Consider the following 23,284-nt stretch of genomic DNA (forward strand, 5'->3'; position numbering starts at 1 on the left):
TATTTTATAACATTTTTAAACAAATAATTTTAAGAATAATTATTCGAAATTCTCAACATTTTCTTCCTAGACTTTCCATGACCTCTGCATATTTTCAAGAGCCATAAAAATTACAACACCAGCTTTTCTTACAGTTGAACTGTGTCAAGTATTATTACTATGTATACAGACACAACTATATAAAATAAAAAGTAACATTCAGAACACTTTTATCATTGAAGAGCTTCAAAAATAATTTATTTATAAGTGTTTTAAAACATCTCATTATCTTTATGAAACCACAGATTGTAAAACCGTTTGCACTACAATACGGAGCAATCAATAATCACGTACATAGGCATTTTCTCACCTGACGAAATAATAATCCGTGATAAGAAGAAAACCCACTTGTAGAGAAAATATATATGTAAAAACGGCTGGTATGGGTTGAGAAAATTTTTTATGCGGAGGAGCGAACAACGTTTTGACCTTGTTTCGCTCTTCTACATAAAACATTTTCTCAATTCATACCAGCTGTTTTTACATATATACTTTTCTCACCTATCAGTAAAAGAACAATAAAGAAAACGTCCTTTGGTCAAGGCCGCAACCCTTTAAAATACGTTTTGGTTGTTTGAATAACTGGATCGAATGTCAAATTCAGAATCACATTGATCTAGAACATACATCTGATTTCACCATTTTAATTTCATAAATAATAATATAAATATAAACATAAAGAGATTTTCGTTTTTGTTTTTGAATTTCGCGCAAAGCTACTCGAGGGCTATCTGCGCTAGTCGTCCCTAATTTAGTAGTGTAAGACTAGAAGGAAGGAAGCTAGTCATCACCACCCACCGTTAACTCTTGAGCTACTCTTTTACCAACGAATGGTGGGATTGACCGTCATATTATAACGCCCCCGCGGCTGAAAAGGCGAGCATGTTTGGTGCGGCGGGGCTGTGAACCCACGACCTTCAGATTACGAGTCGTATGCCTTAACCCACCTGGCTATGCCGGGCCGTAAAACATAAAGAGAGTATGACCTAAACCCCGAGATGTACGGTAAGAGCCTTTGGCGCTCACAGGACTAAACTTTTATTGGTTTGATTTGAATTTCGCGCAAAGCTACACGAGGGCTATCTGCGCTAGCCGTCCCTAATTTAGCAGTGTAAGACTAGAGGGAAGGCAGCTAGTCATCACCACCCACCGCCAACTCTTGGGCTACCCTTTTACCAACGAATAGTGGAATTGACCGTACATTATAACGCCTCCACGGCTGAAAGGACGAGCATGTTTGGTGTGACGGGGATTCGAACACGCGACCCTCGGAGTACGAGTCGAGTGCCTTAACCACCCGGCCATGCCGGGCTACAAATTTTTATTGATAAGTAGAGAACGATCAGTAAAAGTGTTAATACCCATACCAGCCGTTCTAAGATACATCTTTATTTCAAATGGGGTTCTTATCATCAAAAATAACTTTTGATTTGTCAAGTGTTTGATCTGCACAATTCGATTGAGATCTGGGCTGTGTGGAGACCATTGCATCCTTTGAATGATTCTAGCAGCTTTTACGTTCTGTAATGGTATGGAAGAATTGGTCCCATGAAATGGAAAGAATGACAAAATATTCTCTTGTCCTAACATGTTTGCATACTACTGTAGATATTTAGTTTATTAAATACGAAGACTTACAGTTAAAATCACGACTCCATCTAAAAGTTAACATTTGTTGGTCTTTAGAGGAAGGAGTGTTGAAACAATTTGAACAATTTATTTACTGCAAGTGAATCTTTGTGTATCCACTCAGGTTTAAATTTTTCATTTGAATAGGAGATGTGTACTTATATTTAAGTTTTACTATTACTTCAGTCTGTGCCACACCGTTTTCAGAGATGCTTTAAATATGCGTATTCTTTTAACCGTATCATAGTAATTACATCATGTGAGTATATATACACATACATACTGTTGCTTTTATGTTTGTCCTCCAGTGCTTTATTTCTCGTGGTAGACACAGCAAATAGCTTAATGTGGATTTTCTCTAAAACAAACAAACAAAGCTTTTATTTCGTTTTTACGTTTGTGATGAAATGTGTACTCAAGGAGAGAAACACAGGTTTAATTGTTCAAATACGTATTGAACTTAAAACCGCTGTTAGCCCAAATTAATTTAGTTTTCAAAATAATACTTATTTAAAAATCGAAAATACATCTTACAGAATGTTATCATATCGAAAACCTCTTGTGCAGTTGTTATCTAGGGAAAATTTATCTGAAAACAGCTTAATTTTCATTTCTTTATTAAGTGGTAAATGACAATCCTTTTTTGACGTAGCACTTAGTTTAAATGAAATTATTAAATTCTATCAATTACCACTGCCTGTAAAATCGAAATCATGGTTAGCAAGCGTAGAATAGCTTTTACTGCTCATGTCGTCGGGATATCCGAAGATTACGAAAAACAAAAGTGGTTATGGTAGAGTTTGTAATTATGTCTTATCTGAATGTTTTAGGATATCCATATAAATTAGGATAGGTTCTGATATTTTCTAAAGTCCAAACACGAAACTGTAGTTTGTACCCTAAACATTTCTTAAGTGAAATATTAAAATTTAACTTAAGACTAGTTGTTCTCAAAGCTAGCTTCACTTTATTTGCACAAATACTATAAAAGTGTTACTGCAATTTAAAAATATAACGAATTTCATCAATACGATTATATAATTTATTCGATATTTCAAGAACGGAGCCTATAAATTTATTATTGTTTTTCACAAACGAGGTCACACTTCAATTTGAATACCAACTTTATTCACTGTTGTAGTAAATCAAACCCTCATCTGGTTACAACTTAAGGAGATAAAACTTGTGCAGGATACCTCGACTTTTTAAAAACGTCTGCATGTTTTTAAATTTTTAAAATTAGTTATTAACTAGTAGTTCAGACGTCTCTTAGAATTATATTGTACTAGATATAGCTGATTTTATAGTACATGATTAATTCCATAACATTAACTCCCCAATGGCACAACAATAAGTCTCTGGAGTTAACAATGTAAGAGACAGAGTTTCGATACCCGTGGTTGGCAGAGTACAGATAGCTCTTTATGCAACTATGTGCTTTACTAGAAATAAACATTCATATTTCTAATAGTGTTAGTTGTAGTATTTATCATTGATGATTGATCATGATCTATTAAGTCAACTTAACATTACAACCCTTCCCTCTAATTACGAAGGTAGAACTCTAGTTAATTTAGTACTTCCAGTTATCTAATGATTAACTTGATTATATCTGTGTGTAAAATACGACCTTGGAATCTGATATACCAAATACGCTCGCCCTTTCAGTCGGGGGAGGGCGTTATAATGTGACGATTAATCTCACTATTCGTTAATAAAAGAGTAGTCCAAGAGATGGTGATGGGTGGTGATGACTAGCTGTATTCCCTCTAGTCTTACACTGCTAAATTAGGAACGGCTAGCGCCGATATCCCTCGTGTAGCTTTGCGCAAAATTCGAAACAAATCAAACTTACCTGATAAGTTATTTTTATGTGCTACTCGCAGTAAGTTATGGAACTTCTTTACAGGGGTGTAGCCAGTACTTATAGTGTTGGAGGATATTTTTCTTACTAAAAATGTAGACCTTTTCTTAAACAAAATAATTTAAGTGATACATATGAAAGTCAAGTGTTTAGTTTGAAAAATAGAAAGATAGTGGATCTTTTAGATGTTTAGAATATTCGAGGTGGTCATTTACCCTGATTTTTAATGCATTTGTTTAATTAATTAAATAATGTTACTTACAGTTTTACCATTTATTAAGCTTATTCTTCCATAACTTATTCACGGCTGAACATTTCGTTTACAACAAGGATACTCAACTTGTGAAACAATGCATCCTAATATTCATAAGTAAGAGAGTAATAAAAGTATATTTAGTTAGCAACACTCATTACGAGGCTGATTATCAGTTTTACCCTAAATAGGTATATTGCTCTGAAGAGAAGCTAGTATTAATAAACAATATAGTATTTTTGTTTTTTATTTTATTTCCGCAACTTCCTGATACTAACTTTAGCTGAATAATAATATGAGGTTTAAAGCAATATATTTTTAATCTCAAGCTCATTAAAGTTACACTGTCGAGGTCAATAAATCAATTTGGTCACTCGATTATTTGTAAGAATCACATAGCAAGACACTTTCCTATGAAATCAGTCAAAGAACATTGTTGTAATTCTGGTATTATTTTGTTATGAGTTTAACCTATTTTAACATTTTTGATCAATTTGCGATATTATACGTACGCTACTGCAAGTAATAGCTGAGGTAGCTTCTCCTGGGCACGAGGTGTTAGAACTATAAGTGGATTTGTAAAGATATTCAAACATATATATACTTGAATCTATAAGAAACTGGTTTTGTTTTACTTTATAAACCAATAAGACTTTTGGAAATTTTTCTTTTGCTTATTAACGTTGAAACAAAATCGCTTCTCGTTTTCTTAATATTATATTATTTCGAAACGTTTGGTTTTAAGTGTAATTACTGAATTTCTTGAAAATATTATTTTGATATTTTAAATTAATTCAGTCTTTTGATCTGAACCATGATTTCATTAAACATGCTAATTATAGAATGATTATCCAAGTAAATGTTACTCTAAGAAATTTTAGTTATTAGCTGTCCCGGGCTGGCCAAGTGGTTAGGGCGCTAGACTCACAATCTGAGGGTCGCGGGTTCCACAAAACACCCTCGTCCTTTTCCGCGGGGGCGTTATAAAAGACAGTTTTATTCATTAAAGAGCTGAAGAGAAACTTTTTTATCCTCCGAAGTATGTTCACTTGCTTATTTGAATAGAAATATAGTTGATGGAGATGAAAGAAATATCTTAAAAGGAAAGTTTGTTTTTTTCTATCTTATCCTATGTACCAGATATCTACAAACAGTTTGTTAAACAAAATACTGCTTGTAAGCTGTGGCCGTTGCTAGTTTTGGAGAAGAAAAAAAAAAGGGAAGAACGGTTGCAAAATATACATAAATTAGCAAAAATACCCGGTTTTACATGAGTTATTAGGTTGATATATTGCAGCAAGTGCATAAAATTTATTATAAAAATGTCGATCCAATTTTAAATCTAAATCTTTTCTAAATTAAGATATTTTCTGATATATCAACAACGTTTTAATAAAAACAAACTTCTTTATCAACGAAGACTCTAAATTAAGAAATCAACAAATGTGATTCCCGTTTTGTAGTTTATACATTTGATGTTCTACTCGCAGTACATAGATTAACAACAATTTAAATTACACTTTTATTGCTAAGCCATTGTTGAAACTCATTGTTACCAAAATGCACTAGCTTTTCTATAGATTAGACGTTGTTAATCTAACTCATGAACTACAAGGAACACTACGGGGTGCGCATGCACAAGGATAAGAAAAGTAGTATTACCCAGGTGCACATTCTAAGTGTCCACTTAATGTGGGTGCAAGGTATCAGAATTTTAGATTTTTTTCTTTTGGAGCTATAACGGTCACAGATACAAAGAGATAAACATTTTTATTGTTATACATATAAAGGTGATAGTTATGTTTAAGAAAAAACATCTTTTGATTTCTAAATTCATACACGATTTATTTTTTTGCAGAAAGTTTCAGAGTTTTTCTTTCTTTAATCGGAGTGTTCTTAGCCATTTATTTAAATAAAAAATAGGCACACCCTTTCAGTTATTTTACCAACAAAATCCACAAAGCTTTCCATTCACTAGGCATTACTTCTATTTGAAATTTTAACGATCCAATGAAATAGTAGGAAAAATACAAATACATGTAAACAATTTCAACAGCTCATTATCTTAATATCCCATTTTGGTTCAGTTTCTGCCAAGCTAAACGTCTCAAGCCACAAAGATGTTTACTTTTTTGAAATAACATTTCAGAAAAAGTACTTTCTTTTGGTTGTTCCACTTTAGGTTGGTTTTTTCTCTTTGAACAACAGAACATTTAAGATTTTGTTTTCCACTAAAAATAAATGTCTTATATATTTGAACTTTTTTATTTACGAACTGTTGATTTCCTAATAACAAAGAGTATTTCCCACTTCCTCAAAATATTGAACATAATCACAATAATAATGAGAAAGTGTTAGGTTAAGTAAACCTTAGTAGTGTATAAGATTTAATTTAATTTTTGCAATAAACCTTTTTGTTTCATAACCATTGTCCTTAATCTTTTCGAACCTTAAACCTCCATTATTTTCTTTCAGCTATTCCCACCAATTACGTTCTATAGAAATATACACAACATTAAACGTTTGTTTCTAAAACTTGTACTGCAAGCATGGACGTTTTATTTGTGCTTTTCTCTAGAAATGATTTTGTAAGACTAAAGAAAAACAAAAACAGAAAAGTTGATAAAGTGAAATTAATAGCACCCTGTGAATATGTAAGTGTTATTTGTAGAATAGGTTTTGATTATTTTTAATAAATGAAATATACCAAGTTCACAAACACTTGTTTATTTTTAGTATAGTAGAACTTAAAAGTAAAACATGAAAAGACATACATGCCACTAATGAAAATATAAAACTTGGAATTGGCTGCAGATTTGTCTTAAATAACTTTTTCAATCAATCGCAGAATGTTTGAAGCGTTGGAAAAAGGGAGTTTGAAAAATAATGGTAATTATGTGACTTACGATTAAAAATTACATGACTCTATACCTTTAAAATTTTAACATTAAGAACAATATAGAAGTGATTGTAAATTATATCTAAACAACGATGTAGCGATGCAAAATCACAAGTACATGAAAAGTGTCACAAAATTAATTAATTAGAGACATGTGGTCAACTGGCTTAAGAAAAATACATTAGGATGAAGCCATTTCATTTACAATACCAACATTTTGATATTTAGTCAGAAAGACTTCCAGAATTATTGACTACTTGACTTAGAATTAAACAAGCGACTATGGATCCAGTGCTTAAGCCTTTAAATAATATGTTTGGAATTAAATAATCAAGTGCCAAAAGAAGATGCAAATTTTCACGAATGTCAGGTGAAAATACACATTTCTACTTTTAACCTATGGTTATGGATTATTATAAAAAAGAATCATGAAGAGTAAGACTTTAGTAACAAAAGTCATGACGGTTGATATTTTCAACCAGACGCGTTGTCTTTTAGGAAGTTTGTTTTGTTGGAAAATGAATTTGTTTTGTCAAAACGTCACTGAAATAAACACTCAGAGAAGCAAAAGAAAGAATTAGAGAAAAGCTGTCTACTGTTTTATGTTCCTTTTATAAAATAGAAATATTATCAGGGTTCTGAAATCCTTTGAGATCAATGTAGTTGGATAACAATTCTCTAGGCTCATGAGTTACTTAACTAAATATTATAGTCACATTGTATTGGTTTGGAAATATATACGACTCATATTTGCCATTATAAAGAGGAACAAGAGTCCATGGTTTTCCTGATTAGAGATAAAACATAGGATATTACGTTTAAGCCTAGTGCTTGACTGTGATAAGCGAGTTTAATAGGCAAATGATAAAAACCATATTAATGGTGGAGTAGACTTCGAGGCCAGATGAACTTGAAGGGCATCGTAACATAGAACTTGAGATGTCATGGAGGGACACACCACGTAGCTCCTCCGGTGTATAACATTGGGTGTCACTGGGCATACTCACAACGCTTTTTTCACTTTCTTGCATCCACTCTCGAAACCAAATCACGTCACAAGTACAATCAAAAGGGTTATCTTTAAAAAAATGATAGAAGAAACAATAACACTGGTTAGCTGTTTTACTTTTACTTATCTTTGTGGAATATTCTACAAATAAATAAAAAAATGTGCTTTATAATATGTTTTATAATACATCATAACGTAACCTGCTGTTTAACATTTTGTTTCTTTTCGAAGATCAAATACCATAGAGGGAAAACCCATGGGTGATAACCTCATCTCACGAAACGTTCTCTATATATAACACTATATTACAAAATTTTTACTTTTTCTTGTTCCTGGGCAGAAAGTGTTATTTCCCAATTGCTTATGCCTAAAGTAAATGGAAAAAAAAGACTTATTTTTCCCTTCAAACTTTGCTTTTGTAATCTAGATAATAAAATTTTCAAATTTACCCATTTTCCAGAACATTCCAGGTAGATTCAGTGCTGAGTAGCTGATAGAGAATTTTCTCGAACTTACAATAATTTTCAAGAACTTTCTAGGATGTTGTAGAACTAACAAGAATTTTCAAAAATTTCCAAAAATGTTGTAGAACATTTCCCCTGGCTCATTCGGTGCACCTCAAAGAGGTATACAACAACGTCAAGACTTTGAAGTATGATGAGTATGGCTGTAAAGTTATCGGAGACTTCAAAATGATGGCATTCCTGATGGGTCTCCAAGGAGGCTTTACCGAGTTTCCCTGTTATTTTTGCCTTTGGGACAGCAGGGACACCGCAGCGCATTGCAACAGGAAGCACTGGCCACAATGGACCAAGTTCTCTGTGGAGAGGCACAATGTAAAGTGTGAACCACTAGTGGACCTCCAGAATGTGTTGTTTCCACCTTTGCACATAAAATTGGGTCTTATGAAACAATTTGTCATATATTTTGATAAGGAGTTTGTAGCCTTCAAGTACCTTCGATACTTCTTCCCTAAGCTGTCTGAGGCAAAGGTCAAAGTTGGTGTCTTCGTTGGACCACAAATAAAGAAGATCCTGGAGTGCACAGAATTCCACAAGAAGTTTAGCAGGAAGGAAAAAAAAGCTTGGAGCAACTTTGTCGCAGTGGTTCGGGGCTTCTTGGGCAATCACACGGTCGAAAATTATGTGGAACTGGTTGAGGCTATGGTGAGAACTATGGTAAAATGGGCTGCAGGATGTTCCTGAAAGTCTATATCCTTGACGCTCATTTTGATAAATTCAAGGAGAATGTACTCATAGGAGCAAGGCGATTGTTTCCACCAAGATATACTGGGCTTTCAACGCCGCTACCAAGGAGCGTATGACGAAAACATTATGGAAGACTACATTTGAGGGCTGATACGTGAAAGTGATTTACATTGCAGTCGCAAATCTCGAAAAACTACCCACTTCTAAACATTTTTGAATAACTTTAGTATAAATACATGTAAATCTTGATTCATGTGTTGTTTTATTCAAACTTTATGTGAATGAAAATGTACAAATTTGCCCATATTTACGTAGAAAATAAGTTAATTTCTAAATTTCATTATCCAGGTCACAAAATCAAAGTTTGAAGGGAATAATGGCTGTTTTCTGTTTTTTACAATATAAACAATTAAGAAATAACACATACTATCCAGGAACAAAATTTGTGTTACACAGTGTAATCTGCACTACTGTGTTTATCATGCACAAATGATTAAGTATCATATAATTCATTCGACATTACAAACTTTCACGGAGAGAATTTAAAAATTCATTGTTGTTTTCTGCCTCATTTTGATTACCAAGTTTATTCACTTTTAAATGAAATTAAACCATCTTTTGGTTGCTACTTAAGGATATAAAATTGTACAGGATACCTCAACCTTTAAAAAAAACACGTCTTCTTTAACTACATTACATTGACATTACTCATTCGATAACATTAAAATTTCTAACATGATTAGCTGTAGTATCTATCATTGCTGATTGATCATGATCTATAAACCAACTTGACATTCTGGCCATTTCCTCTAGTTCTGACTGTTGAGCATTATTTAATTTATTACTTCCAGTGACTTGATCGTGTGCGTGTTTATGAAAAGTATGGCCTTGGGATCTGATAAGTTGTGTATAAGTGCTACTCAAATTAAGCTATGGAAGTTCTTTTCAGGGATGTAGCCGTAACTATAGAGTGTGGGGAATACTTTTCTAGTTAAAAATGTGGACCTTTTCTTCTACACAAATAATTTAAGTGACACACAAGAAAGTCAAGTGTTTATTTTGGAAAATCGAAAGACAGTGGATCTTTTAGATGTTTAGAATATTGGGATGGTCATTTGACTTCTCCACTCTCCAAATACAGTCCTGACTTTCTTCATTGTATTGATTTAATTAATTAAACAATGGGATTTGCATTTTTACAATTTATTAAGCTTATTTTTTGAAATAACTTATTCGCTTATTTGTTACTTTTCGTATATGACTGAAAATATCTTTTACAACAAGGATACCTAATTGATGAAACAATGCATTCTAATCGTCATAAGTAACATAGTAATAAAAGCATACTTAGTTAACAATGCTCATTACGAGGCTGATTATATATAATTATCAGTTTTACTCTAAGTAGGTATATAGCTCTGACTGGAAACTGGTATTAACATACAATATTATATTTGTTGTTACTTTATCTTCTGCGTCTCCCCGCTGCTAACTCTAGCTGAAAAATAACACGAGATTAAAACGATTTATTTTTGATATCACGCTCATTAAAGTTACATTATCGAGGTCAATAAATCAATTTCAACTGGTCACTCGATTATTTGTAAAAATTACATAGCATCATGCTGTCCGAGGTAATCAGTCATAGAATATTGTTATAATTATTCTATAGGTGGTTATTATTATTTTGTTTATGAATTTATCCTTTATTTATTTCTGATCAGATTTTGGAGTTGCATGTATGCCATTGCAAGTATTCGAACGCATATTAACGTATTCAAATACTGCGTTCGTGAACTCTATAAATCTTAGAAGCAAAAAAAAAAAGGATTTTACGCTTTTTTAAAAGAAAATATGACATTTTACTATTTTAAAATTAGCTTAATTAATAATTAGCAATATTGTGAATATTATTTTAATTATGTTTCCGCAGAGTGATATACACTTTTTCTATTGTTCCTTTTTCCTTTTTACTCCTTCTTTCAAACACTTGTCAGTTGACACTCGTTCTTTGATTTCTTAGTAGATTGATTTGACACTTGATAGGATTATACTTTGGCTCAATATGCCTAGTCAGTTATTTTATTTAGTTGTAAAGGCTTTTTTTAAGGATTTTATGGGGTCAAAAGTAAAACAACCTAAAAATGTATCTTTTAGGCCTATACGATCATATTTGCAGCAATCAAGATAAAAATTGGCACAAATATCAGTTTTTATGCGTCCATCACTTTTACACACAAAATTAGATTTGTTTATTCTAAGACTTTTTTTAAAGTCATAAGTATATTTATTTGGTTTTGGTCAATTACTTGGCTGTATTTTGGCATATGTACATAGTATTTAGTATAATATTCCTTTTTTCTTTTTACAGTTTACACACATTGACAAACAGAAATGGTGTACTTGCTCATTGATATTAATTATACAGGAGTCGGCACGCAAGGTAAAGTAGAAATTTTTTTGACAAATATTTTGTTGTATTTCGGCCAACTTACATGGGATTTGGTACAAAGACAGAAAATGTCCTTTTTTGGTTATTTTAGGGGGTAAAAGGGTTAAATAAACCAATAATTTTAGAGGATTTGGTCAGTAACTTAGCCATATTTCTAATAATTTACGTGGGATTTTGTAAAAAGGTTCTCTTGGCAGATTGCAAACAGAGATACCAGCAATTTTGAAATTTTGTGTTTTAGCAAATTTCTCAGCAAAGAAAGCACAATGTGTGTTTTTTGGAATCTTTTCATGTGCATGTCAGCCATTTTACTTGGGATTTGGCACAAAGATACCTTCTTGCAGGTTCAAAGCAGTGATGTAGACAGTTTTCAACGTTTTTGCTGTTAAAATTGGCCATGTTGGGATTGAGTGGTGGAAACAAGTTGTATTCGCTCACACATGATGGCCTCTTTAGTTTTGATTATGTGTGAAAGCTCAGATGTTTTAGTGCTATAATTAATTCTACGCTCAGGAAGATAATTCTAAATTGTAAGCTTATTACATGAATTAGAACTAATCTAAGAATCTTAAGTTAACTTGGTTGAACCTTGTAGTATATTATTATGATTATGCTCGAAAATACTGCTAATTATCAAGATTATAAACCTGATTTTATTTAATGTATTATAATAATTAAAGGTTTTAATTCTTGTATTTGTTTATGCTTTGAATATTCTTAATGTTTTAAATATTAAATTTTATAAAGTACATATAACTGTTTGAAATAATTATATATCATAAACCATGTACCTCATTTTCAAAAATCTTAACACGTAATGCATATCTACAGGAAGAAAATTTCTTGATATATTGTCGATTTCTGTAGGACGTTAACTGTGGGATTTGAACATTGAAATAGAGAATTTAGTTTTAGAAAGAGAAGCGAAAATGTTTTCAAGAGTTTCTTATTTTTAAGGTATAATAATAAAAAAAATTATGGTCGTTTGAAAATTCCAACTCCAACTACGTTTTCTAGAAGTCCACACTTTTTCAGCCCGTTTTTTTATTTTCTTGTTATTTTGCTTTTTCCTTCTTTTTTTCGCGAAAAAATTCAAATAAATGTTTTTAGATGAATACTTATGCTGACCTTTAAACAAGTACAGAATTCATATGAAAAACCTTCTTGGACTCTTCTTTCAGCTGCTTGCCTTTCTTTCTTCTTTTTCTGTTTGATTTAACTGATATTGCTTCTTATTTTCTTCTCATCAAGGAATTTTTCAATGGGCTTTGCCTCATTTATCATTTCACATCATTGCAGAACCACTACATAACATACCTTTGGTGCAATGTTTTCATTTTCGTCAAGAATATCGTTGATGATATTTGTAAAAAAAAAAATCTGGGAAACGTATAGGAGTTGAAAGTTGACCATTTTCTAATTCTCCAGTTCTTCTTCGCCTTCATTTTAGAATTCCATTCCTTTGAGTTTCCACCACATCTGGCTGTAATTGAATTAATGCAATTGATGAGAAGTAAGAGTATTCTTTGACATGAACCTTTCCATCTTCATCCAAAACTATATCACCATGACTAGTAAAAGATGTTTTCAAGAACTTGATATTTTTTGTTAGTTTCGAAAACTGCTTGTTGTTCACGATTGAGTGTATACAACACTGGCCATCATTCCCTAAACCCCTCATTGCACCAAACATTGTAAATAACTGTGTTTTGGGATATAAAATTACTACCCGTGTTCATATATCTAAAAACATGGGCCATTGCACAAACAAAATGAACATCAATCAAACTCTTGCTATCATGCGTGTCTATATGGATATAACGCACAATTTTTATTGGATTTGTTTCATTCCGCGAAAGTATTCCAACAATAAGCTACAGAATATAATATTAACTCACCGTGCATGTCCAGAATTTCAATAGTGTGTCGGATTTTTTCGAATGTAGCTTCATCAATAGTTCGAAGTTTATTAGATTGTAGGTAAAGCCATCGTAGGGTACTGTTAAGATTATCCAAGGCTTGTTCATCGATCTTAGCGATCCTGTTCAAACAGATTTTCAACAATCATGCAACATGTGTTAAATAATTAAAACACAAACAATAAAAGTGAACGAAAGAGTAAAGTTTATTTATTATTACAATTAATACATTATGATACCTTCAGCTTACTTTAACAGCAATTTGTATTTTAATGCTAAGAAGTGATCATTTATTGGCTGGGGTAATAATTTAAAGTTTAGTTTGTTTTGTTTTGAATTTTGCACAAAGCTACTCGAGGGCTATCTGTGCTAGCCGTCTCTAATTTAGCAATGTAAGACTAGAGGGAAGGCAGCTAGTCATCACCACCCACCGCCAACTCTTGGGCTACTCTTTTACCAACGAATAGTGGGATTGACCGTAACATTATAACGCCCCCACTGCTGAAAGGGCGAGCATGTTTGGCGCGACGGGGATGCGAACCCGCGACCCTCAGATTACGAGTCGCACGCCTTAACACGCTTGGCCATGCCGGACTTTAAAGTTTAGATGTTATACTTTGACGAAACAGTTTGAATTTCGCGCAAACCTGCACGAGGGCTATCATAGCCGTATTCGAACCCTTCAATCTCAGATTTGAGTCAAACGCCCTAAACACGTGGCCATATCGGTTCCCAAAGATGAAATAAAAACAGGAATTGTATAGTATCCTACAAATAGAGAGTATGGGATAATGTCATCCAACCAGAGCCTATTCTTATTTACAAGTTCATTCCAGGATCACTCTGTAACTATTTATTAAATGGTATTTAAAAATATTTGTAATAAATGACTGATGTATTTTTCAAAATATATGCTACAGATAATATTGTAATTTTATGTATTTACGTTGCTAAAATTAAGAGTTCGATTCCTTTCGGCGGACACAACCAATGTGGCTTTGCTATAACGAAAACATACAGATAATGTTAAAAAAATATTTGGAAAAAAATTATTTATTTTACTCCTCTAAACGTCTTTAGTCAATATTCTACATTTGTTTTAAGAATACGAGAAAACCTAAATTGCACAGATGCGAATGACATAAAATATAAATAAACCTTCAAACGATGGAGTTGTATTCAACTTACATGTTGTTTTGGAGAAATATGTACTTTAGGTGAATTCCATAAGGGTAGAAAGCATTCCTTTCTATTATTGATATGCTGTTGTTTCTGAGATCAAGTTCTCGTAGTGTCTTGAGATGTTTAAGAGCTTCAACAGGAAAAGATTCCAAACGATTGTGCCCAAGTTTCAACCAAGATAAAGTATCTGATCAAAAACAACAAAAAGAAAAATACAACAGAACAAAAACTGAAATAAATAAATATTACTATCATATCTGTGGATCAGAATTTCTTAGTTATGGAAAAAGTATAAAATGTTTTCACATTTTTTTATAAGCTTGCTCCGCTCTTGTATTATAAACTATTGAATAACGTTTATGAAGACAAAACCTATCTAATAATTGAATGCAGTTTAAAAACAACAAATAACTTAGACTTCGTGTCACTTTCTTGTTGAATTGGCAGGTTGTACCTGTAACATATATTGAAAGAAAAGTGTTTGTTTGTTTTTAATTTCGCTCTAAGTTACATGAGGGCTATCTGTGCTAGCAGTTCCTAATTTCGCAGTGTAAGACTAAAGAGAAGGCACCATCATCACCAACTACTGAAATACTCTTTCATCAAAGAATAGTGCGATTGACCATCACATTATAACGCCTCTACGGCTGAAAGGGCAAGCATATTTGGTGTAACGAGGATTTGAACCCGCGACCATCAGATTACTAGTAGAGCGCCTTAACCACCTGGCCATGCCACGCCTGAAATAAAATTGAGATTAGGTTTTGTTAAGTTGAAAATTAGTACTATAGTCAACAACATCATTGTATTTTGTTTCTTCTTCCGATTAACACGAAATTTTAAACAATCTTAAGTAAAACTGTAATTAGATTTAGTATAATAATAGTGCATGTAAATAAGGAAGTTAAACGATCAAGAAATGTGATATTCACAGTCATCCCCTATCACATCTCCTCCCCACAAAAAAAAACAAGTAAACTAATAGCCACATAGTAATAATTGCTGGTCAGTCTATCGAGAACTTATGACAACATGTTGTTCAGCAGCTCAACATGTGTTGTATATAAAAATCCATTTAAAACGTAATAATTCTTGATTGCCTAAAGGTAAGGCAACAGCAAGTTTTAAACACAATTTAAAAAATTAAGTCTTGACAACCTTTCCTTTTTCATAATAAAAGTTAAGGGACAATATAAGACTGATCTTTATACTTTCCGTAAAAATTAAGGAATAGTATAAAGAAAGTCCTTGTAAACTTCTTCCACATTATTTTTTAAGCTAAGATACAATATAATATAATACAATATAATTTAATACAAATGGATAGTTAATTTTTAAGCACTTCGTTAATTTTTTCTACCTAACTAGAAATAATTAAGAAATGATATATTCTAAATCTTGGTAGCCGTTTTCCTCTTTATTTTTAAAAGTTAAGAGGTAGATAATCTACTTCTATGTGTCTCCTTCCTATTTCTTCTGTAAAATGGTAACGAGTAATGCATCTCTTTAATCTGTAAAATTTAAAAAGTTAATATAACCTGTCTTTTCTTTGTGATTTTCTTCCCAGTTATTCCGATACTTACTTCTATATCCTCTTCGTCTTTCTCTGTAGACAAATTTTTGGTTTGGTTTGAATTTCGCGCAAAGCTACTCAAGGGCTATCTGCGCTAGCCGTCCCTAATTTAACAATGTAAAACTAGAGAGAAAGCAGCTAGTCATTACCACCCACCGCCAACTCTTAAGCTAGTCTTTTACCAACGAATAGTGGGATTGGCCGTCACATTATAACGCCCTCACGGCTGAAAGAACGAGCATGTTTGGTGTGATGGGGATTCGAACTCGCGACCCTCCGATTACAAGACGAGTGCCTTTGCCATCTGGCTGTGTAGGGCCAAACAAGTTTAAGCTACTCTACTTTCTTTAATGCGTATTTAATAAAACGTTTCGTTTCTAGATTTACGTAAACTTAGCTACGAAATACACGTCTATAACCACCATCCTAAATTCCACCGGGGTTTTTTTAAGTAGGAAAAAATCACAGGGAAAGCATAAGGTAACTTATTATAAAAGTTAAAAAAGAGAATTTCGCATTATGTGTGGTTATATTTTAGTATTATTACCCATATAATATTTCCATATTGTTTCATTATGTAAAAATAGACTTGATGTTCAAAATGGCAGAAAAGTTGATTAATGACAAATATTACTCAATGGTTTGAATTAGCGACAATAATTTATCTCTTTCTGAAATTTACTGTTAAGGTAACTTTTTATCTATTCTTGTTATACGGACTCGGGCTGCACGTAAGTCAAAATCAAAGTTATAGAAGAAGGATTTTTTTTTTCTATTTTGTCTTCATTTTTTCGAAAGCCAGATGTTATTGAAAATCTAGATGCTAAATCGTATCCTGCCAATGAAATAACATTGTGGTAAATACATCTAATTACTTTAGAATTCTCATAAGTAATTCTGGTGTTGCCCAGATGAAGAACTATGCTCTGGAGTCAAACTTTTAAAAGAGTGTATTATTGACGCAAGAAATGCGTAAAAATAACATGCATTTCTAATCTTCCTCATAAGTTTCATGTATTTCTTCTGCAAAACGTTTAGTGTTTCACATTACAACTTTTTTACCAGATGTGATATTAATGTTGCAACCATATTCCAATCAATCGCCAAAGTAAGTTTTTAAAAGAGGGTATTTTGTAATTGACTAAGTTATTCTATATTCATTTGTTTATTTTGTGTTAATGTTTAAATTCTAATTCCTTAATCACGAAGTTACTTCCTTTATCTTTAGTATGTATTGAACTGTAAAAGTATTATACTATGTAACACAAATTTTGTTTCTGGATAGTATGTGAAATTTCTTATTATTCCCTTAGAACTTTGCTTTTGTGACCTGGATAATGAAATTTAGAAATTAAACTATTTTCTATGTAAAAGCGGGCAAATTTACACATTTTTATTTACATAAGGTCTGAATAAAGCAACATATGGATCAAGATTATACTAAAGTTTTACAAAAACGAACAAACATGTTTAGAAGTGAGTATTTTTTCGAGATTTGCGACTGTAATGTAAATCACTTTCACGTATCAACCCCAAAATATAGTTTCCTATCACGTTTTTGTCATACGCTTCCAGGTCACAAAAGCAAAGTTTGAAGAGAAAAATGGGTCTTTTCCATTTACTTTAGGCATAAGCAATTGGGGAATAACACTTTCTGCCCTGGAACAAGAAAAAGTAAATTTTTTAAATAGTGTTATCAGTTTGAGCTCACCTTCAACTCCAAGAAATGCTTCAGGATGAATTTCTTTTAATCGGTTACGTTCAAGATTTATTGAGCTCAACGCTAAAAGATGAGCAAACGCTTTCTGAGGAAGTTCATTTATGTAGTTTCCAGCCATAACTATAGAGTCTAGATGTCCTCCCATTTCTTTGAATTGGTCAGGTATAATCGAATCGATCATGTTTTCGGAAAGTTTTAAGTTCTTGAGGCCTGGCAATTGTTTCAGTGGCTCAATGGGGATAGTAGTAAGTTGATTTCTTCCAAGGTTTAGCTGTTTGAGGTTGTTTCCCATGCTAGAAAATGCCAGGCTATCGACATGTTTGATTTTGTTGCCAAACAAAGACATTCTTTCAAGGGAGCGCAGTCCTCGAAACGCTTCTGAGTGAAGCATTTCTATATTATTGTAATTCAAGGTCAAGTGCACAAGGGTATCAAGGGCCTCGAGAGCTTCAGAGGGTACACGTTGAAAGGAGTTATGGGAAAGATCTATCGTTTCTATGCTTCCAACTAGTGAAGAAAATGCATCTTCATCAACTGTGGAGGTATTCCCATAGTGAGAATAAAAATTGTGCACTTTTAACCCTTCTAGTAAGAAAGATGGGATGTTGGAAAGACTGTTATTTTTCAGTATTAGATAAAACAGATTCTGATGGAAATTTTCTAAAGCTTCCCTAAGTTGAGCACTACTAACCCCTTCACACGTCACTTCCACTCCTTGAGATTTCTGGATACAAACACATGGACTAATTTTGCTTCTGTCAGGGCATTTGTGAGGTTCTCCAATAGCCCACATTGCTGTGAACACAAGAGAAATATTCAAACTTAAAAATTTGAATCTGGAAAACAATCTGCTGCTCCTGGACATGTTGCTTCCTTTCTTTAAACACCAAAAGATTAGCTCTAAATGAAAAGAGAAAAAAGTCGCAACCAAAAAAAATTAGGGGCTAAATATTTATTATTTTAACAAACCAAAATAAAGAAACTCAAGGAGTTATTACTGCATTCTTTACTTGAAATTATAAATATTCACACTTATGATATTTTTCACACTGAATTTTACAATAAAACATGGCTGAATATTCAATGGATAGAATTAGTGTGTTTGAAATAATTATTTTTGGCCTGCTCTTGTCTGGCCAAAATGTTTTGTTCTATTTTTTATTATTCACTCCTTCTCCAAAGGATAAAATGAATTTTTGTAAGCAACAATTTGTTTGGTTTGTTTGCAATTAAGCACAAAGCTGCTATCTGTGCTCTGCCCACCACGGGTATCAAAACCCGGTTTCCAGCGGTGTGAGTCCGCAGACATATCGTTGTGACACGGGAGGGAGACACATACAAGGAACCTCGGACGCACAGATTGGGTATACTAACCGTTAGACCACGCCCCTACCTCTAATTCTATCCCCATCAAAATGGAAGGAGAAATGTAGAAAGTAAGATATTTAAATACTTGAATTCACAGAACAACATTCATTTATGGATTAGACACTTGTTAATATAAACATGGGTGGGGAACATAATACATTTATTTAGTACTCCAGATAAATATTTTATAATTTGCTTTTCTGGAAATTTTTATTAATCTACATTTTATGGAAACTTTCATTGATAAAGCCATATTTTTCTTTGTGATTAAACTTATTTGTTTGTTTTGAATTTCGAGCAAAGCTACTCGAGGGCTATTTGCACTAGCCATCCCTAATTTAGTAGTGTAAGACAAGAGGGAAGGCAGCTAGCCATCACCACCCACCGCCAACTCTTGGGCTACTCTTTTACCAACGAATAGTGGGATTGACCATCACATTATAACGCCCCCACGGCTGAAAGGGCGAGCATGTTTGGCGCGACGGGATTAGAGTCTGCGACCCTCGGATTACGAGTTGAGTGCCTTAACCACCTTGGGCCTTGATTAAACTATTTTAAAGTAATTTCTTTATTTTATGTTGTTTTATATTTTACAAGTTGTGTCAATGTCATTATTTTGCTGTAAGCTACTTTTAAACTCGGATAACTTTAACTGAAGCGTGAGCTTATATACATATTTATTTACACTAAAATAGAAAAACAAATATATTAGGAATGATGGCAAAATGAAACGATATTAATTGTAAATATCGTACCTTTTGTCCGCATAAATATGCAAATATTTATCAATTTAACCTAGTTTCAGATGCTAACTTTTATTCATCGCAGAATTATTCTTGCTTCGTTGTGCATAATATTTGTCTGCGCTTTTGAGATTAAGAAAATTACCTTTGACAACACTGAACAACAAAAAAGAAATGTTATTTAAAATTAAGCGCAAAGCTACACAATTGGCTATCTGTGCTCTGCCCACCACAGGTATCAAAACCCTGTATCAAGAGGTTTGAGTCCGCAGACATATCCATGCGCCACTGGATGGGAAGGCACAAAAAAGTAAATAAAAATTAATTCTACATTCTTATTAAATGAATTTTTTCTTGCAACGTTACGTCCTTAGGCTTACTTCGGGAAACGGACAAAATACAACTGAGTATGTTGAAAAATGAGTTGGTTTGAATTTTGTGCAATGTTACACGAGGGATGTCTGCGCTAGTCTTCTCTAATTGAGCAGGGAAAGGATAGAGGGAAGATAATTAATCATTACTACTTACAGCAGCTCTTGGGCTACATTTGTACCAACGATTAATGGCATTGACTGTCACATTATAATGTCGTCAGAGCTGAAAGGGGAAGCATGTTTGGTGGGACTGGGAGTCGTGCCCGTGATCCTGAGATTACGAGTTGAATGCTCTAACCAAAGTTAATCAAATTAGTTCATTCTTTTCCTGAAGTGAGCGTAAAGCCAAAATGTTGCAAAATATTCTTTCAGTAACGCTGTAGTGAACATTTTCATGGAACTGATACAATGTTTACGTTTTTTGTTTAAAATTTTCAGCCAAAGTTACTCATGGGATAACTGTACAAAGTCAGTGGAGGATCCAGAGTTGATCAAAAAGGGATAACGACAAGACGCGAACGGACCTGTGAGTGAGCGCTTTTTTAGAGGGAAGGATTTGTTTGTTTGTCTGTTTTGAAATTTCGCACAAAGCTACTCGAGGGCTATCTGTGCTAGCCGTTCCTAATTTAGCAGTGTAAGACTAGAGGGAAGGCAGCTAGTCATCCCCACCAACCGCCAACTCTTGGGCTACTCTTTTACCAACGAAAAGTGAGATTGACCGTCACATTATAACGCCCCCACGGCTGGGAGGGCGAGCATGTTTGGCCCTCGAGATAGCCCTCGAGTAGCTTTGTGCGAAATACCAAAACAAACAAATCAGAAGTAATCTCTCCTCTTATGAGTCTAATACGTTATCAATTTGATTTTGCTACTGTAAGTTTAGTATGTTTGTTAACCCATTAATTTCTATGATTTATTAATTCAGTTTTATCTTTATTGTTGACACTTCGACAAATTAATCAATCTTTCATGAGACTAAAAAGTTATCAAATTGACGCTTCTCCTGCTAGTCGACATGATATAAATGATTTCCTCTCCTGGTAGCTTAATAAGCTGTTATTTACATTTTGTTATGGCTTTGACATGGTGTATCCTGTAGACCGGTACTAAAATTAACTGTTACATAAATGTTTTTATGTAGTAATATTTCACGGTAGGATCTGTAGATGTGATGTTAAAATACACTTTTTCTGTGCAAAAGTGCCTTGGTAAGAAAACCATGCGTTAGATTCTCTAGACACAATGTTAAAATATACTGTTAGGTAAAAACCGCCTTTGGATAAGAAGAGTACAACATCTCTTAGAGATACAATGTTGAAATTGATTATTATGTAAAAGACTTAAGCTCATAATGAAGTCATATGTCACGTATATACAACAGTAGAATTAAACTGATTATTAAATATACGATGGTACTCCATATAAAGTTTATAAGATATACCCTTTCAAACCAGTAATGAAATTGTCAATATGCACTTAATAATGTTATGGTAGGCTTTGTAATGAAATTCTCAATATGCATTTAATCATGGTATAGTAGGCCTTGCAATGAAATTGTCATTACACATTTAATTATGTTATAATAGGCCTTGTTTTAGTAAACAATTTAACAGGATCCTGCTAATTATTGGTAATATCAAATAATAAATTAGTAATTCACAAACTGGCACCTTCAAACTTTTAAAGGTAAAATCTGAGATCATTTCAGTCTAGTGAACTAAGCAATAATTTTGTTGTTTTCTTTCGTTTTCTTAGTTTTCAAAGATGTTAGTTTTGTAATACTATTTTGACTAGACTCTTTTGACTTATAAAGTCAGGTCATGAAAGAGAAAAAATCGGAGAAACGTTACAAGAAACTTCAGTTCTCCATAGCTTGCAGACACTTCTCTCTATAGAACTCACGTAGTGCGTCTTTAAAATATCCTTAATTCGCTTCTAATCTTAATAAAAAATAATATTAGAATATGATTCTTAAACAAATCAATTCCAGCTTTACAGTGTAAAAAACGTATTTTAGTGTGTTAACTACAAAACAGAACTTACCTTGATTCTAACGAAAGCATCCATCCAGTACTACGTGAGCACTATTTGAATGCTTCTTTGTTCTTTATGTATATGGCTGTGGTCAGGGATAACAAGACCCAGTTCCTTTTGTAATTTTGTCAGATAAAAGTAGGTGGTGTGAGTAATCTACAGATAGTATGAGTCTTTACATACTAAAATTATTACAATTTAAGATATTAATCTCTAGCTTGTTTCTTTATCTTCACAGTTTTCTTCATGAAAAGAGAGAGAAAGTACAATTTGGTGACGAACGATGCTTGGTGGGATAATATAGCGAACACTATGTAATTGACGCCCAGCCCTAGCTTTTAGTGATGCGCAAAGGGTGGCAGCGAACTGATGAGTCATTTGTCATTGGCTGAGCTCTCGCAGCTCGCAGTCTGAACCAATATGAATTGTTACGGCATCTCGGCTAACTCTTCCCGTGCATTGAATAGAACGACATTGAAGAACCAATAAATTCAACAAAACTTTCATAGAAATTATAAAATTAATGTCGTGTTTCTCTGCTAAAAGTTATACGCTCTATTATAATACATCAGTGAAGTGGAAAAAGAAGTCAGTTTTTCCAGTATGAACCATGAAGAGCTTGAGGAATAAAAGTGTGTGTGTTTTCTCATAGCAAAGCCACATCGGGCTATCGGCTGGGCCTGGCATGGCCAAGCGCGTAAGGCGTGCGACTCGTAATCCGAAGGTTGCGGGTTCGCGCCCGCGTCGCGCTAAACATGCTCGCCCTCCCAGCCGTGGGGGCGTTATAATGTGACGGTTAATCCCACTATTCGTTAATTAAAGAGTAGCCCAAGAGTTGGCGGTGGGTGGTGATGACTAGCTGCCTTCCCTCTAGTCTTACACTGCTAAATTAGGGACGGCTAGCACAGATAGCCCTCGAGTAGCTTTGTGCGAAATTCCAAAACAAACAAACAAAGCTATCGGCTGAGCCCACCGAGGGGAATCGAATCCCTGATTTTAGCATTGTAAATCCGTAAAC

At 33.4% G+C, this 23,284-nt stretch overlaps 1 protein-coding gene across 1 annotated transcript; it reads right to left on the minus strand.

Annotated features, from left to right (window-relative positions):
* Positions 1 to 6,499: 6,499 nt before the first annotated feature.
* On the minus strand, positions 6,500 to 22,529 carry LOC143238040 (uncharacterized). The gene is made up of 5 exons (XM_076477935.1): positions 22,276 to 22,529; positions 17,739 to 18,647; positions 14,461 to 14,641; positions 13,252 to 13,394; positions 6,500 to 7,762 (listed from the first exon to the last, which is right to left on the minus strand). The coding sequence occupies exons 2-5, from the start codon at positions 18,610 to 18,612 to the stop codon at positions 7,509 to 7,511; spliced, it is 1,452 nt and encodes a 483-aa protein (XP_076334050.1). The 5' UTR covers positions 18,613 to 18,647; positions 22,276 to 22,529; the 3' UTR covers positions 6,500 to 7,508.
* Between the last annotated feature and the right edge of the window lie 755 nt (positions 22,530 to 23,284).

This window comes from Tachypleus tridentatus, chromosome 13 (assembly GCF_004210375.1).
Source record: "Tachypleus tridentatus isolate NWPU-2018 chromosome 13, ASM421037v1, whole genome shotgun sequence".
NCBI lineage: Eukaryota > Metazoa > Arthropoda > Merostomata > Xiphosura > Limulidae > Tachypleus > Tachypleus tridentatus.

What these genes read in the sequence shown, in the direction of transcription:
- LOC143238040 (XM_076477935.1), bottom strand. Translation starts at nt 18,612, where the DNA reads ATGTCCAGGAGCAGCAGATTGTTTTCCAGATTCAAATTTTTAAGTTTG. An exon ending in ATATTTCTCCAAAACAACAT is followed by an intron (nt 13,395 to 14,460) that starts GTAAGTTGAATA and finishes CTGTTTGAACAG; the next exon opens with GATCGCTAAGATCGATGAAC. An exon ending in TGAAATTCTGGACATGCACG is followed by an intron (nt 7,763 to 13,251) that starts GTGAGTTAATAT and finishes ATTTTTTTAAAG; the next exon opens with ATAACCCTTTTGATTGTACT.